General features: G+C 60.6%; 2 protein-coding genes across 5 annotated transcripts in view; one reads left to right on the forward strand and one right to left on the reverse strand.

The window, feature by feature from the left end:
- ZMAT5 (zinc finger matrin-type 5) overlaps positions 1 to 2,773 on the forward strand; it is a 29,596-nt gene extending 26,823 nt beyond the window's left edge. For all 4 annotated transcript variants that reach the window (XM_077160616.1, XM_077160614.1, XM_077160613.1 and 1 more), the window contains exon 6: positions 2,380 to 2,773. In XM_077160616.1, the coding sequence (XP_077016731.1) occupies positions 2,380 to 2,509 (130 nt within the window). In that variant the 3' untranslated portion in view covers positions 2,510 to 2,773. The remainder of the gene's footprint in view (positions 1 to 2,379) is intronic.
- CABP7 (calcium binding protein 7) lies at positions 1,738 to 12,446 on the reverse strand. Its single transcript, XM_077160612.1, has 5 exons — positions 12,338 to 12,446; positions 5,956 to 6,099; positions 4,998 to 5,110; positions 4,354 to 4,507; positions 1,738 to 4,138 (listed from the first exon to the last, which is right to left on the reverse strand). Exons 1-5 carry the CDS (start codon positions 12,444 to 12,446, stop codon positions 4,011 to 4,013), a joined length of 648 nt encoding a protein of 215 aa, XP_077016727.1. The 3' UTR covers positions 1,738 to 4,010.
- Positions 12,447 to 16,559: the final 4,113 nt, after the last annotated feature.

Consider the following 16,559-nt stretch of genomic DNA (forward strand, 5'->3'; position numbering starts at 1 on the left):
GGCAATCCAAACCTGCAGGCTCCAACCTCACAGAGCAGATCAGAGCCTCTGAGACGAGTCAGACCAACCCTCAAATGCAGACTGGCCCTGAGCATCTGCCAGGTGCAGGCGAGGGAGGGAGAGGCCAGCCTCAGGCATGCAGACTAATCCCCAGTGAGGCTAGCACTTGTCCCTGCTTCCATGTTAGTGCTTCAGATTGTGCCTTTATCCCTCTTAATCTTCCCCCTTTGCACCCCACTCTGGGCCAGTGCTGCTGTTCGCCCAGCTGGCTCCCGAGACTGTGCCTCCTGATTAGGACCCCAGCTAGGGAAACACAAAAGAGAGGTGTTCTCATCCTGGTACATGGGAAAACCAAAGAAGCCACAGCCCAGAGGCATGCCACATGTTCACCTTGGTATCCTGTCTGCTCTATGTGGCGGCCAGAGGGTACGATTTGCACATGTCTGGGGCCCAGGCCACACGCAAGTTTCTGTGGGCACATGCAGGGGATGTCCTCCTCCTGTCTGGAGGCTCAGGGTGGACAGGTGCTTGGCTGAGCCCTGGTCCCAGCAGCTGGGTCCCAGCTGCCCAGGAATCTTCCCCTTTTCTAGAGGAAGGGCCTGAGGCTAAGGGGAAGGGGCTCCCCAGGATCACCCTGTCCCTGAGGAAGACTCGCTGTCAGCCCTAACCCTGAGGGGAGCCTGGGTTTGGCTCGCAGCTGGGGCTCTCCCTTACAGCAACCATGGAACTCCCCCACGCCCACTCTTCTCCGCAGCTGGTGGCGTTTATGAAATCTCCCAGTGCCATAAATCATGCTGAGAGATGCTTTCTGCACATTTCAGCAGGCAGCAAGCCGCCAAGTAGGGGATTTCCCTGTCCTTCCCCAACAGGAGGCCCTGGAGGCGGTGCCTGACACCCACTCCACTGGACAGTAGGCCAGGCCCAGGGAGGGACAGGCTGGGTCGATGCAGTGAGGCCAATTCCTGCGTCTCCTGACCTCAGCCCCTACCTCCACTTCTACCTTAGAAGCCCGAGGTCTGTCCATACCTTTCACAGATGACTCAGGGCAATTCCCCTTCTGCAGAGGCAGGCCAGCCAGGGGCTGCCAGGGCCTCAGTTCACTGGAGGCTGGGCCTGGGGAATCAGGGGTGCTGCCAGAACAGAGCGAGTGTGTGTGTCACGGGGTGGGGGTGGGGGGAAGGTAGGGAATGACTAGAGCAGCCACCTGGGTCCACCCTTCACCCCCCACCCCTGCCCACCCAATGTCACTACGTGTGACTGACTCCTCGTATTGCAGTTCTTCATTGTAAAGTGGGATTCATGTGAAGATTCTTGAGGGTTCTCTAGGCCATGGTGTCTGGCCCAGAGTGTCACCTGGTCAGTGACAGCTTCAGCATTACTGTTGGTCAGTCCACCAACATTCACTGGGTAGCCTGCCTGTGCCGGGCCCGACTCTGGGCCCCCAACTGCCCTGGAAGCGCCAGTCCAGCGGAGGAGACAGATGAACTTCTCAGTGGAACTCCAGGTTCTACGTGCTCCATGGTCTGAGGGGCTCCTGCAGCCCTTAGGGGCCTGACCTGCCCCTGTAATGCACTGGGCCTCAGTCGGTCCCTTGTGACAGGGTGTCCCCGGGCTGGACACAGAGGATGCCTGACCAAGGGTGGGGGCTTCTGATAGGCACTGAGTCCCCAGGGAGCTTGCTGTGGGGAAGATGGACCTTCAGTGAGAAGAGAGTGGCATGAGAAATGAGGCTTTAAAAAAAATTGTTTAGACTTAATTTTTTTTTTCTGATTCCAAAGGCTTGCGTGCTTGTAAAACTTTCGAAAAGTATAAAGAAGTAGAAAATCACCCATTGTTGCACTCAGATAGAACCACTGTTAACATTTTGCTGTGTCTTCCAGGGTTTTTTTTATGCATTTATATATGTTATATATCTTTAAACAAAAATAGTATCATGCTATATACATTATTTTATAAGCTGCTTTTTCTCCCTACTCACATAGTATGTCATGACATCTGTCCTTGTCAGTGCATATAAGTCTGGCATAATTTTTATGCAGGCTGCATAGCATTCTCTGCTGTGGACGTGCATAATGTATTTAATCAATCCCCCACAGGTGGCTACTTAGGTTATTTCCATATTTTTGCTGCCATTCTTGTAGCTAAATCTCTGACCACACTCCCAGCTCTTTCCTTGGGGCCCATTTCCTAGAGGTGAGGTTGCTGGCTCAAAGGGTCTGTGTTTTTTCGAGGCTCTGCCTTCCAGAAAAGTCATGCAGGCTGCTGACCCTCCCCATAGTGGGGCAGGGAGGGGGTGAGCTGGGGTGGTGGGGGCTCACCCCAGCCCGGGCCTGGACTGTGTCCCACTAATTCTCTGCCCTTTTCTGTCTTCCTCTCTAGGGCCGAACCCGTGAGAACTGCCGTATTCCAGTACCCTGTGGGCTGGCCACCCATCCAGGAGCTACCCCCATCTCTACGGGCACCCCCATCCGAGGGGTGGCCCCTGCAGCCCAGTGCCCAGTGGGGCTGAGCCCCTCGTCCCTGCCTGATCCCTGGTCATCAGCTATCTCATCGGTCATAATGAAGACAAGGATTGTAATGGGGAAGTCGTGCCCTGTGGAGCCTCTGAAACTGTGGGCCTTGGCCTAGCCTTACAGAGGCCCAGGGTCCCCCACCTCAGTCCCAACTCTGCACCAGACAGCTCTACTCTCATCTCCTCTGCTCTCCCTCCTTTATGGGAAGCCTTCAGATGTACATGAAGCACTCCATAAACTTCTGAGTGTTCATAAAGACAGTCTGTCCGCTCCCACAGCTCTGGCTGCACTTCCCTGGCCCCACCCTCTGAGCTACATTTTCTAGCCCCAAGGAGGCCGGCAGGGTGGGATGATGAGATGCTCTCCAGACCAATCCCTGTTTGCTGCCCTTCTCCCTCGGGGGCTGGGAGAGGTCCAGCTAACAATGGCTCCAGGTCCAGGCAGAGGTGCTCCAGGACTCCATCTGCTGTCCCATCCTTGGCAGAACTAGACCCCCATCTCCGCCAGTACTGGGCTGGTGCTCAAGCATGTGGGACAGCATGACTGGGGCAGAGACATGAGCTGGACCCTCAGTTTTGAGGGTATGGACAAGTAGGGGAACCCAGGAGGACAAGCCCTGCTCAGGAAGCTTGTCCAAGCTGCCTAGGGGCAGCATGGGGGCACTCCCATGGCTTCGGCCTTGGAGTAGCCTGCAGGCTTGTGGGCAGATCCCACAGGCCTCTCAGACTTCTTGGAGTCTCCAAGCCTCTGGTCTGCTTCGGTCCTCAACTGCACTACAGTCTAGGTCCTGTGCTAGAGGGTAGTTGGGGGGTGTAGTCCTCAGGTCCCTGGACCTCTGGTGGGGGTGGGGGCCCCGAAGGTGGGTGACTACAAGGCCACCTTGGATGCCCCATCCTCCACGACCTTCTACCCTTCTTAAAAATCCCTGTTGAAGGGGGAACTGAGGCCAAATCTCTGGACTCCTCATCTGTAAAATGGGCTGGCTCTGCCCCAACCCAGTGTGAGGAGGAGGTGGAGAGCTGGATTCGGGGCTAAGGATGGTCAGAGGCGATCCCAGCCTCATATCCCCCCCTACCGTGCCCCCATCCCTGAGCAAACCTCAGGGATTAGGGTCGAGGTTAGCTGTGTAGCCCCTGGCAGGAGCCCCTGCCCAACCAAGGGACCACAGTGACTGGGCAAATTCCTCCTTACTTTCTCAGGATCCCCTGGACAGCGGGAAGAGTTAGTGCTACATACAGGCCAGGTGGGGGCATGGGGAGGGGAGGGATGCAGGCAGGGCCGGGGGCTGGAGGCTGTCCTCAGAGCCGCCCTCCACAGCCAGGCCACTGCTCCATGCAAGGCCCGTGGGCAGGTGGTCACCAGGCACCCAGGCCCCAAGAGTCCACGCCTATAGAGGCCCAGGGAGCCGTCTGGGGGTGAAGGGGCTGCAGGCGGCAGTGGGCATGGGGTGGGCCCTGAGCACCCCCACATGCGCCAGATGGCCGCCCCCAGCGGCACCTATTTCATGCCGCTGCGCAGCACCTGGTTGGCTGCGATGAGCATGACGCTGATGATGAAGGCGATGGCGAAGGCGCAGATGAGGCTCTTGCGCACACACGTCTGGCGGATCTGTTGGTTGGAGCAGGCTGTGGCCGCCGGGGAGCACCAGGGAGTGGGAGAGACAGAAGGATCAGCAAACCAATGGACTCACTTTGGTGAGCCGCCTGCACTTCGCACAGACCTGGTAGGCATGTGGGGACCCTGAGGCTTGGAGCTAGCAAGGCATCCCCAGCCCATGCCCCACTCAGGTAGCTGAGCGCCCCCATCCATGGCTGTGGGGCCCTGGGGGCTGGTCACTCACTCTCCACGTCCACAGGGCACTCCTCGGCCGTGCCCAGGTGGCTCTCCTCCTCCGTCATGATGATGTTCTCAATGTCCTTCATAGACAGGTGCTCACAGAAGGTGTCGTAGAGCAGCCGCTTCAGCTCGTCCACCGTCAGCTTCTGCATGTCACACTTGGTGGGGGGGAGACATGCTGCTCTGGCCCGTGCCACAGTCACACCCCCCACCCACACAACCCAAGCGACAGGCCTCTAGATCTAAGAGGTCTGGGACCCATTGGTTGCATTCCCCCCAAGGGTCCCTGACCCCAAAATTGGATAGGCTGAAACACTGGTGGTCAATGAGAGGCAGGGGTAAGAGGAATGGGATGTGTGAATTTGTGTTTTTTTTTTTGCTTCTGGAGTGATGCAAATGTTCTAAAAATGATCATGGTGATGAATATTGTTAGCTATATATTGTACACCATGCATGACTATATGTGTGTGAAGATTTCTCAAGTACCAAAAAAAAAGAGTCCTTGACCCTCTGGGAGGCAAGATGGATGTCCAGCGGACAAAGGCCTGGAGTGGTCGTCCCCCCTTGCAGTGTGGGCCTGGCCATCTGCTGTCCCTAGAACAGCCCTCCACAGCTGCTCAGCCCTGCGTAGAGCCAGCCAAGGCATACCTTCCAGAAGACGGTGTCAAAGTCGGTGCCGTGGAACTTCTCTGGGATCCCGGAGGTGGAGAGCTTAGGTCCCAGGAGGGTCACAAACTCCTCAAAGTCCACTTGGCCATCGCCTAGAGCAGGCACAGGATAATAAGCAGGTCAGACTGCATCTGGGCTGGAGTGGACATCTGGGGCCCAGCGAGCCAGGACGGAGGCCTGGCTACCCTTAGCCCACTTTAGGACCTCAGGCAGGTCCCATCCCCTGAGCTTTGCGTCAACAATTTCCAGATCTGTGCCAAGCTCTGGGCTAACCTTGAAGCCACCAAGTGTGATGAGGGCCCCACCTGGGAGGCTGGAGGTGGAGCACAGCAAGTGAGCCTGGAGCGGGACTCACACATTTCACCCAGAACTCTCCAGGGCTTTCTGCACCGTGCTGTCCCCCTGGGGTGGGTGTAGGGCCTGAAGCTGCCCCATGACACAAGCAGGGAACGGAGCTGAAGTGGCAAGAACATCTGCCCAGATTGCCACCTCTGGCTGCAGAGGTGGGAGGGGTGGAGGGAGATTGCGGGTGGGAGGAAGGGGAGGGAGCCTGACAAGACTGGTTCTTAGGAATTTTTCCTTAATAAAATGCCAGGAGGCAATTACAACTACGATAGTTTCATTTGGAGTGGTGGGAATTGGGGTATTACAGTCTTCTTTCTACTTTCCTGTACTTTAACGGTTTCTCAGAATAAAGAGTGGGAGGGGCAGTGTGTCTGGCCCCTGGGAGAGGCTGGGGCAGTCACACCCTCTCGAGCGTCTATTCTTCAGGCTCAGAAATGGGACCAGGCCTGGGGTGGCCTCGGGGCCGGCTCAGAGCTGGGGGAGCAAGAGTCCACGGGTGGGCACAGCCGGCATAAGAGGCTCATACCCTATGGCTTAGGCCCCAGGTGTCGGGTGAGGAAACTGAGGCAGGGATGGCGCTAGCCTGGCTCACCATCCATGTCCAGCCGCTGGATGATGACCTCCAGCTCCACCTCGTTGGGCATGTAGCCCAGGGAGCGCATGGCCGTGCCCAGCTCCTGCTTGGAGATGAAACCGTTGCCGTCGCGGTCAAACACCTTGAAGGCCTCGCGGATCTCTGTGGGGGGAGCAGAGCGGGCTGGGACCTCATGCCAGTCCCCAACACCCCCTTCCCAGACCCCCGGGATCCCCGAGCCCCCTGCCCGAGCACAGCACGATATTGAGTATCCAGCCCCGAGCCTGGCGACTCTGGCCAAGGACGACTGTGGGCAGCCCCAAACTCCAGCCACAGTGCTGCAGGCTGGATTCTCCTGTGTCCCCCGCCCTGGGCCAGTGACAGACGTGCTCTTAGGGTCTCCGGGCCTGCTCACAGCGACCCTGTGTGGCGGGTGCCATGGGTCCCGCTGTATCAGGGACAACACCGGGGCTTTTCCGGCCCTGGCCGTGAGCTGCCGGGAGTCTTCCCTGCTCACCCCCAACCTCCCGCCAACGCTCCCCCCTCCCCGCCCCAACCCCACTGCGCTTCCTCCCCCTCCCCCGGGCTCAGCTTGTTAGCACCGGCCACGCGAGGCGACAGCCACTTCAAGCTAACAGGCTGACAGCTTGGCAGAGACTGCCTCCTGGAGCTCGAGGTTTGGGGAAACCCAGAGGCAGGTGATGGGGTCCCACGTGGTGCAGGCCAGGTTGGAGCTGGGGAATTGCCTGAGACCCTGAGGCAACTCAGGCCCTGGGCCGGGAGCCTGGATGGAGCAAGCAACCTAATGCCTGCCTCAGTTTTACCCACAATAAAGTGGGCATGACAAGGGCTTTGTTTATCAAGGCTGCAGAAAACTGGGGAATAACCATCCTCTCACCTCTGACCTTTGCTCTACCTCTGATTCTTGGGTCTGCCAATGCTTAATGAATACTCAGCCCCAGCAGGGTTCTGAAAAGCATTTCCCTTCTCGGGGGTGCCACACATGCCCTCCCCAGCAAAGAGTGGTGCCGGTGAGGGGCCTGACCAAGGCCTCCAATCAGAGCCTCTGGAAGCTCCCTGCTGCCCAAATCCCAATCCCAAGCCGCTCCTCTGCATGTGAGCTGCCTGGGTCCCCCCAGTTGCTCTGACTCTGAACCTTTCTCCCACCCCTGTTCCCGTCCCAGGTGAGGCCTGAGAATCTGGGCTATGACTGGGCTGGGAAACCTGAGCCAGTCAAGGGTTTCTGCAAACCCTGGACTCTGAGAACTCCAGGCCAACCCCCACCGAGAGCTTTCCTGATCCACCAAGGAGGTAGTGAGCTCTCCATCAGCAGAGGTGTGTGAGCAGAGGCCTGACAGCACGGAAGCTGCTGAAGGGATCCATTTATCTGGGAGTCTCTGCGTACAGACAGAGGCACTGGCCCTGCAATCTTTGTGCCCACTATACATAGCTTTCTAGCTGACGCTATTGCCACTGCTTCCCCCCAGCCACAAGCCTTGACCATGGCCTGGACCAGCCAGATTTGCTCTGCCTACTTTGGGTGTCCAGAACCCCATCCTTACACTGACTACACCGGGACCATGTCCATCTTGTTTATGGCTGACCCTGTCACCTGGAACAGTGCCCATCATTCAGGCACAAACATTTGCTGAATGAATGATTACATGCATGGACGAATGAATGACTTGGCAGCCCCACCCATCCGGAGCACACGCAAAAAGGGGCTGAAAAGAGTTCATGCATGTGTCTGTGAGGTCATCCCTCAGAGCCCATTTATTCTTAGTTGACAATCCTAGGAAGGATACACATTAGTTTCCATCCCCCCGGCTCCCCCAAACAAACAAAAAGCCTGAGGAGAGGCTTAGGAGGCTACCTCTTCCCTTGTCCTGCCCCCAAGGACCCCACTCCTCTATCCCATGGGATAGGAGAGGAAAATCAAGCCAAGGTTGGGGGTGAGGGAACCACCCTCAGACTCTAGGGCAGGGGATGGTTTGGGGAAGTGGGACTCAAGGTCAGGCACCCAATCTCTCTGGGTCCTCAGTTTCCTCCTCTGTAGAGGCCCGTTTAGGGTTGGGTGGGCAGAGTCCTGGACCCAAAGTGCAGTGGGAGCTGGCTCCCTTCCCTGCCAGGAGCTATGGGCCAAGCTATCTTTGCCAACCTGACGAAGGAGCCAGATCCAACTCCCAAAACCCAAGGCTTCTTCACCAAAAGCCCCTGACCCCTTTCCAGAGGCCCTGAGGAAATGCACTGGGCCCAAGGGAAGCCGGAGACAGTGGAGGGAATATGGGCAGGTGACAGGCTCCAAGGCAGCCCTGTGGGTCCCACAGCCGCATCTCAGGCCCAGCTAACCGCCCCAATCCCCAGGCTGTTACCTCCCCCTTCCGATCGTCCCTGCAACCACTGCTCCGTGGCACCCACCCCCAGCTGACTCCTGCCCGCCCACGGAAGCCGAGTTCACGGGGGCATCTTCTCAGGCAAGGAGGCACCTGCTCTAAGTCGCAGAGACCCAGGTTCAAATCCCAGCTCCCCTCCATCCTGGCTCGGTGTCCTTGGGCCGGTGTTTGCTCATCACCTATACAATGGGGCCGCTGGATTGAAAAACGAAGAAAATAAAGCAGGCCTGACTCAGAGCAGGACGCTGTAAATCACGATGTCCCAGATGGCAGAACCGGAAGGAGAGAGGACTGCGTGAACACGGGATGCCAGCCCGTCCTGGTTGGCGCTCGGGGCTGGAGTTGGGACCAGGAGGCCTGGGGTGGGTTGCTGGCTCTGCCCTTTTCCAACCTCGGATGCCTCATCTGTGAAATGAGGACGTGGCTCCTGCCCACGGCCGAAGCCCAGACTCTGGAGGATGGAACTGCCTGAGAGGAGGTGGGCGTCACGACCCCACTGTCACTGTGCCATTGGCACATCGCCCCTGGGTACATTTCCCTGAAAGCCTCACTCTCCATGCCCCATCAGCCTGGGAGCAGACTGGCGGGGACACTGGGGTATCCAGGCTGCTGCAACCCCCACCTGCCAAATCTAGCCTGACACCCCCAAACCCCTACCTGACCAGAGAGGGGAGGTACCGGCCGAAGGCAAGCTCCTGTCCTCTGCAGCGGCTGCCGCTCTCGGCGGCACTGGCCCCGTGCCCCCCGCCCCAGACCTCATTGGGTGCATGGCCCGCACAGAGGTGGCTGCTGGAAGTGCTGGGACTAGAGGAAAGGGGCTTCCCTCCCACCCCGTCACCCTGTCTGGAAGGCTCCTGTTTGGCCACTCTCAACCCAAGTTCCACTGTCAGACTGAGCAGGCCAAGTGCCCGCCCCAGAGTCCTGCCCTGGTAGCTGGCTGGCTGCCTGTCTGTCTGTGTCTTTCCCCCACCTCTCTGGCTTGCAGCCGCCCCCATACCTTCCAAGTCCATTGATGCCACTGGGACCACACTCAGCGGAGTCTTTCCCCCGCCCTGAAGCCCCTGAGGGTCTCTGCTGTGTGCACATGTTGGGGAGAGGGTGTGACCCGGCTATGCTGGGGGTGTAGAGGACAGGCAGGCCCCAGGCCAGCTGTGCCTGCCATGTCCCTACCCTGCCAATGGCCATTCACACTTTCCAGGGCCACAGGTCCCCAAGTGCTTCCATTCGACCTTCAAGGTCCTTTGCACCCAGCCTGACCTTCCCTCCCAGCCTCCCACACACCCTCCGTCCCAGCCTCCTGGGCCTTGGCCGGTCCCTACCTCTGCAGGCACCTCTTCCCCAACCTCCCCTGCAGTCTGTGTCCCCGAGCCCCCACCGTGGGCCAGGTTCCATGCTCAGCACTTCCACCCATCCTGTCACCAACTCTGGGGAGGGGCAATGCCAACCCCCTCCCCCCCCTTTTCAGATAGGGAAACCGAGGCTCAGGGAGGCAAGTGATTACCCAAGGTCACTCTGTGAGTCTGTGCTGTGAAGTCTTGAACCCAGCACTGCCTGGCTGGGAAGCCTTCATCTTAAGACCCCCACCCCCATTCCCCACCTCCCTTCCTGGTCTTTATCGCACTTGCTTGGGTTAGTTGCCCCTTGTATTTCTGTCTGCACCATTTCATCCCAAGCTGCTTCTTCTTGGCACATGTGGCCCGGTTCCCCCATCTATGGATGTCCTACCAAAACACCTAGGTCTTCCCTGGGGCAGGAGCCCTAAAGAATCACTGGGACGTGGAGGAGAAAGGTCCTCACAGGGAACTGTGCCAGGGCCGGTTACCCTCTCTACCCAGCCTTATTACCCGAGGACCACAGCAAGGGGCTTGGGGCCTGCAGAAGCCCATTCTCCTGGGAGGGGCCCTTGGGACATTCACAGCCAAGAAGGGAGTCAGGGCGGGGAGGACTCCTTGCCGTCATCTGTAGTGGCCTGGGGACCAGGCGAGCCGGGAGACTCCAGACATCTGTCTGCCTCACAAACCCCACCTGCCTGCCCCCAAGAGGAAACTGCCCTTCAGATGCCCCCGGCGCCAGGGCCCCTCTGCGCCCCAGGTCTCGGGAGAAGGGGACAGGAGAGGAGCAGGGAGTGCGTTGGGGTTGGCTGGTGACTAACGCCACTGGGCTCCTGCCAGTATTTTCACCAGGCGGCCTCCTCTCCCCAGCATGGCCTGTCCTGTGCCCCGGTCACCCCTGCATTCCAGCCTCCTTGCAGCTTCTCCCTTTTCTTGGGGTCTGCACCCCAGCTGCGGGATGGGGACAAGAGGGACCCAACAAGGCCTAGATCAGGGGTGCCAGGGATATGGTAGGGGTAGCTGGAAGCAAGGGGCTGGGAGGAGATGGTATCTACCCAGGGCACAGAGGGGCATAGAGCCGTACTGCCCCTGGCCCAAGAGTCTATGGAGGGAGAAACTGGCAGGTTTGTGGGGAGGTGACTGGGATGGAAGGGGACAAAGGTGGGGGGAAAGATGGCCTATGGCTCCATGCCCTGCCCTCTTGCCCCCCACCATAGCCCCTCCTTTTCCCAGGACCTCAAAGGCTGGGCTTCAGTCCAGACAGGGCAGGGGTCTGGGCTTTGTGGGTGAGTGGCAAGGCCAGGTCAGGGGCGCCATCCACCCTTCCTGCCTGCATCAGAGCCTTCTCCACGGCTCTCCAGGCATCTAGGGGTTTGGGGAGAGGGCTTTATGAAGAGCAGGTGGCTACTGGCCTGTGGTGCAGTAGAAGGGAAGCCACTTTCTCCCACTTTAGGGTCTCTCCCACTCACTCCGATTCCCCTAATTTCTACCCCCAATCTGGCTCAGGGACGAGGGAGGACCTCCCTCCACGCCATCTGCTTGGGCTCCCATCATCAACCGTGACTGTGCTGGTGTCTCAGCTACATGCCCCACAATGGCCCTGATAAACCCTCCAGGATTTCAGAGACCACCCCCCCCCACCCGACCCAAAAGTACCCAGAGGAGATCCCAGCCCCTCCCCCAATAACAGACAAGCAGAGGCTGGTACTCCCATCAGCCCAGAACCCCCCAATCCACTCCATATGGGGGCCCAGGTAGCGTGGGGGGAGAAGAAACCTCAGCACCATCCACCCACCCCCACCCCTAGCCCAGCATGTGAAGAGGTCGGCAGGACCCAGGGGTCTCCCTGCTTCCCAGGACACCTCTGGTCAGGGACTCCAGCCCCTGCCCTCTGCTCTAATCCCTTTTAGCCCACGGCTGGAGGTTCCCCATTCACCAGAGAGGGGCAGGGGTTGGGACGTGGAGGGTCTGGGCTCTGGCCTCTGCCTTTCCCTTCCAGCCTTGGCTATCGCGACTGAGCCGCCCCATCCGGCCACTTGTTGTCGCCACCGCCTCCCCGGTTGCCTTCCCGGCGCTCAGGGCTGGGGGTCCCCGCAGGGCTGCAGGGAAGGGGCTGGGGGGGCGGGGGCGGTGGCCCCGCAGCGGGCAAGAGCCGGACGGTCGCCCTCTCCCCTTCCCGGGCTGCCCGAGCAGATTGGATTTCTAAAGCGACACGAGCGGAATGTCAATGCGAGCGAGCGCAGAGCCGCGGGCGGACGCCGCGGAGGGGATCAGGCTGCGGGTGCTCTGGGCGGGTTGGCGCTGGGGGCGGGGGGCGCAGCTCCGAGCCCCCTCCCACCCGCACCCCCCGCATCCCGGTCCGCCGCGCTGCCGCACCGTCACCGCGGGCTGCGCGGCCCCGTGACCCTGCTGCGGGGCCCGGCAAGTTTCCGCAGCGCTGGGGGGCACGCGCGGGCAGGGGTTGCACCGCCCCTCCGCCTCTGCGCCCCACTCCGCGGCGCCCAGGGGGTGCGGGCAAGATCCCGCTCCACGCGCGGCAGCTGGCCGGAGCGCCCACCTACCTGGCAGCCGGCACCTGAGGCCAACGCCGCCGCCACCCCCTGCACCCCTATCCGCGCTTCACCTGGGCGCACAGGTAGGAGGGCCGGCGGGCGGGGGTCCCCGCGGGGCACTCACCCTCTAGCTCGTCCTCAGGGATGTCCACCGGGCGCTGCTCCGATAGCAGGTTGGGCACGGTGTAGATGCCCCGGTACATCAACGCCGCCGTCACCGGGTGGAACGGCATCTTGGAGGCTCCGCGCCCGCCCGCCCGCCGCAAACTTTGAGGCCGGGGTGCATGGGCCGGCGGCGGCCCCGGGGGCGGCTGGAGCGGGCGGGGCGCGCGGCTGCGGAGGGGACCCGGCGGCGGCGGCAAGCCGGGGGGTGGGGGTAGGGGGATGGGGGTGGGGGTGGGGGGAGCGCCTTCCCCGGGGGCCTAGCGCCTCCGTGCCCCGGGCCGCCGGTGCATGGCCGCCCCTCCCTCGTCGGGTTCACCGGCTGGGGGCGGCGCCGCACCGGCCTCCCCGCTCCGACCGCTGCGCGCTGCGCCCTTTCCTTGGAGCCCCGCGCGCTCCGCGCTCCTGACCGCCCGGCCCGCCGCTCCGGCTCTCGCCGCCTCTTCTGCTCGCTGACTCGCTCGCTCAGTGCCGCGCCGGCTGCGCTCCCCGCCTCCCCCGCCCGCCGCCCGCCCCCTCCGCGCTCCCCACCCCCCACCACGCCCGCCCCTTCTCGCCGCCAGCCCCTGTGCGGCCGCCCCAAGCCCCAAGCAGGGGCTCCTTCTCCCCTTCCCCCGGTGTCTCCCTCAGACCACTTGCGCCCCCCCACCCCAAGTCCGCAGCCACCAAGACCAGGATGGAGGTGGGCTGGGGGTGGAGCCCATCCTTCCTACCCCTTAGCCGCCTCCACCCGCCACGAGCTCAGAGCAGGAAACTGACACCCAGAAGGGGAGCGAGGTGAGGGCGAGACCAGGCGCCGGGTCCCCCGCGGAGAATTTCACAGCGCTGGTGCTGCGGGAGGCACCAAGGTGGGGAAACTGAGGCTGGAAGGAAAGGGCGTTGACCAAGGTCATGGGCAGGGGGGTTGCAGGGAGTTGGGACGGGGTTGGGACGGGCTCCTCTGCCCGCTGGCTGAGATTTCTATCCTGGGTCAGCCTGGCAACTGACCCTACCCCCCACCCCGGGGCCTAGTCGGGAATCCTTCTGAGACCTCTACCATTCAACCTGCACAGGGAGCCCAGGGCAGTGAGGGACTCAGATGTGTCAGGGTCCTGCCCGGGACTGGTCAGGGGGCCTGCCGATTCACCCGGCTGTAGTTGGATCTAATGTGTGCACATGGTTTGCCAGGCTCAGGGCACATGTGTGCTTGTGGTGGTGGGGTGGGGGTCCTGGGAGCCGCCTGTATGTGCATATATCTGTACTCCACCAGGGTGTGTACCGGCCATCGGGTGTGTGGACGTGTGTTTAGTGAGTCCACGTGCACATGGACATGTTGTCAGAAGTTTGTGTGCAGCCCCCTGTGTGAGCCCACCTTTTGAGAGGGGAGGGGAGGGCAGGAGCCTTTGAGTGGGTGGGGGGGGTGTGCAGGCCCTCGGGCCAACGGGGCCTGAGCATGTGTGCACATACGTGCGTGGACATTTGTGGGAGCAGGGGTTCCCCCGCCCCCACCATGGCCTCAGCCCCACCCCCAGAGTCCCCATTGGAACCACCACCCCGCCCCCTTCAGTCCAATCAGTCAAGGACCCCAGTGGGGAGTGGGTAGGGGGGGTGGGGGGGAAGCTGATTGTCAAGGCCCGCCCGGCCCTGCCCTTCCCGAGCTGATTATGTTTTTTCTACTTGTTTCTGCTTTTGTCGCTGATTAATCACAGGCTGTCTCCGGGCCTGGGGAGATGGGGTTCGGAGTGAGGTGTTCACCCTGGCCGGGCTGCACCGGGCCTGGCCCCCAGCTTTTCTCAGGCCCTGCTCTGGAAAGAGCTCCCAGTAGCATCCATGACCTGCAGAGTGGCTGGGAAGGACCCCATCTGTCTGTCTGTCTTTCTCCCCAGTCGGGTGCTTTTCTGGGACTGGGGTGTGAGATGCCTCAGAAAAGCCCCGACCCTCCATCTCTTTTCGTTCACCTGCCCCATTTTCTGACGTTCTGCAGTGATAGCTGAAAGCGTCGCGCTTGCGTGAGTTTTCCGATGGAATGGAGATGTGAGGAAGACAGAACCCGGCACTCAGAGCCAGGCAGGCTTGCATGTCCTGCATCTGACACCTGCTACCCACACCCCTCAACCTTCATGGCCTCGATGTCCCCACCCGTGAGATGAGGGTGGTAATGCCGCCTCCCAGGGCAGTGATGAGTTCAGAGTGATGCCACGCGTGCCTGGCACTACCTCTTTGAACCTCTTGGGAGTTTCCTATTAGCTTGAAAATCCCCTCGGAGCAACATGAATTAATAATAATTACAGCTGCCCAGGATCGATTGAGAGTATAAACTGCAGCAGCTCCCTCCTTTGGCGTTTACTGGGTGTCCAGGCTGCACCGGCCCAGGCCAGCTGCATTCTAAATCAACCCTGCCAGGCTAAGGGAGACTGGGCAGGAGACTGCTAAGGGGCTGGTGGGGCACATCCAGCTCCCAGCAGCTCCTTCAGAGGTTGCCGCAGAGTGTCTTGGCGCTCGCCCATGGCATTCCCCGCAGCTCCTGGCCTTGCTTCCCCGTGTGGGGAATTTTCCAAGGAAAGGCCTGAACCGGTCCTGGAGTTAAATCAAGCAAGAATGAAATGGGCTTTCTTAGTAGGCCCAGCCATGCACATCTGTGGTGAAGGGAGAACAGGGGTGTCCATGGAGACCTGGGCTTCAGGTCTCCCCCAGATCCTCGTCTGTGGCCCAGAGGACAGGCTGTCCACCTCATGGCGGAGCTCCTCCCTGGCTCATGCTTCCTTCAAGTCAGAGAGTCTCTGGGGCCAGAGCCCACTGATGCTGATAGCCCCAAGTTCACGATATACTCCAGTCCCCTGATGACTTGGGACGGTCCCTTCCCCTGGTACAAAGGCTCGGCCCACGGGGCTGCCTGTCAGCACCACATGTGCACAAACTACCTGAGCTGTGCACGTGACATGCTGATTCCCCACTCCTCAGAGGGCTGTGCAGCTTCATCCCCTTTTCACAGGCGAGGACACCCCGATCCAGATTGCCGAAGGGACCAGGTCGGGCCACACAGCAGCAGTATGGGACCGGGGGACCCCCCAGAGTCTGGACTATGCTGATATCTCCCGGCCCCTCCAGGCTGAGCATGGAGGCTGCATCCTCTGGGAACCATGGCAACCCCAGGCGGAGTGGCCACCTCCTTCCCGGCTCCCCACCGCTGTGCTCCGTGGTTCACTGCATGGCTCCTGGGTGCCAGGTGATGCGAGCCGGGCAGGGAGCCAGGGGAAAGGCGGCATCTCACCCTGCCTAAAGGGCTGAGGCAGGGAGGGGTGAATTTACAGAGGAGGGACATCAAGGCAGGTCTTGGGGAGGGCATAGAGTAGGGGGAGACAGGGCCGTGAAAGAACCCAGAACCCGCCATGTGATCCTTAGGTGTGTTGGTTTGCCTCTCTAAGCTTCAGTTAACTCACCTGTTAAACAAGAACACCTGAAACTCTCAGAGTGCGCAGTTAGATCCTGCAGGTGAAGGGTTCTGGGCTCAGAGAAGGCTCAGAATATGGTGGAGCTGCTTATGAGCCAGGGGAGGTCCAGGAGGAGAAGCCAGGAGGGGCAAAGGCTCAGAGATGTGAGAGAATCACTCTCAGCTCAGATGGGCCGGGTCTGGGTGCCTGGCACAGGCCTGATCTTGGAAAGGTGGCAGGGACTGGATGAACATGTGCCAAGGACTAAATGAAAGAATGAATGAATGAACAAACACTCGCCCACCCGCCGGCACTGCAGCCCCGTCCTCTTCTTTGCACGTTGCTGGGAGCAGATGGCATGATCGCAAGGTGTGAATTATGTCTGACGCTCCCCCATCTGGGGAAGGTGCTGCTGTCATCACACCGGGAAATTCGTGGGCCTCGGGCCCCACCCGAGAGGGGTCTCCCCAGACCTCGCCTCCTAGTCATTGCCTCAGGGCATTGGAGGCAACAGGAGAGGTGACCCACTGACGCCTATGGCTGTGGGAGGATTCACCAAGCCGCAGAGGTAAAACGGGGAGAAGTGGGGACCTGTCCAGAGGCCAGACCCCTCCCTTCAGGGTGCTGGAGTTCCCCGCACTCCCCCACCCTCACCCCCACAGGAGACCTCCCCTCCCAGGCCGTATCCTTGCGCTACCCACATTCAGCACCAAGGAGAGCTCCCGGTACTGCCCAGGGCTTAGTTAGCCGCGCTGGGAGCCTTGGCGGAGGGAC

The sequence above is a fragment of the Tamandua tetradactyla genome, chromosome 5 (assembly GCF_023851605.1).
Source record: "Tamandua tetradactyla isolate mTamTet1 chromosome 5, mTamTet1.pri, whole genome shotgun sequence".
Classification (NCBI taxonomy): domain Eukaryota; kingdom Metazoa; phylum Chordata; class Mammalia; order Pilosa; family Myrmecophagidae; genus Tamandua; species Tamandua tetradactyla.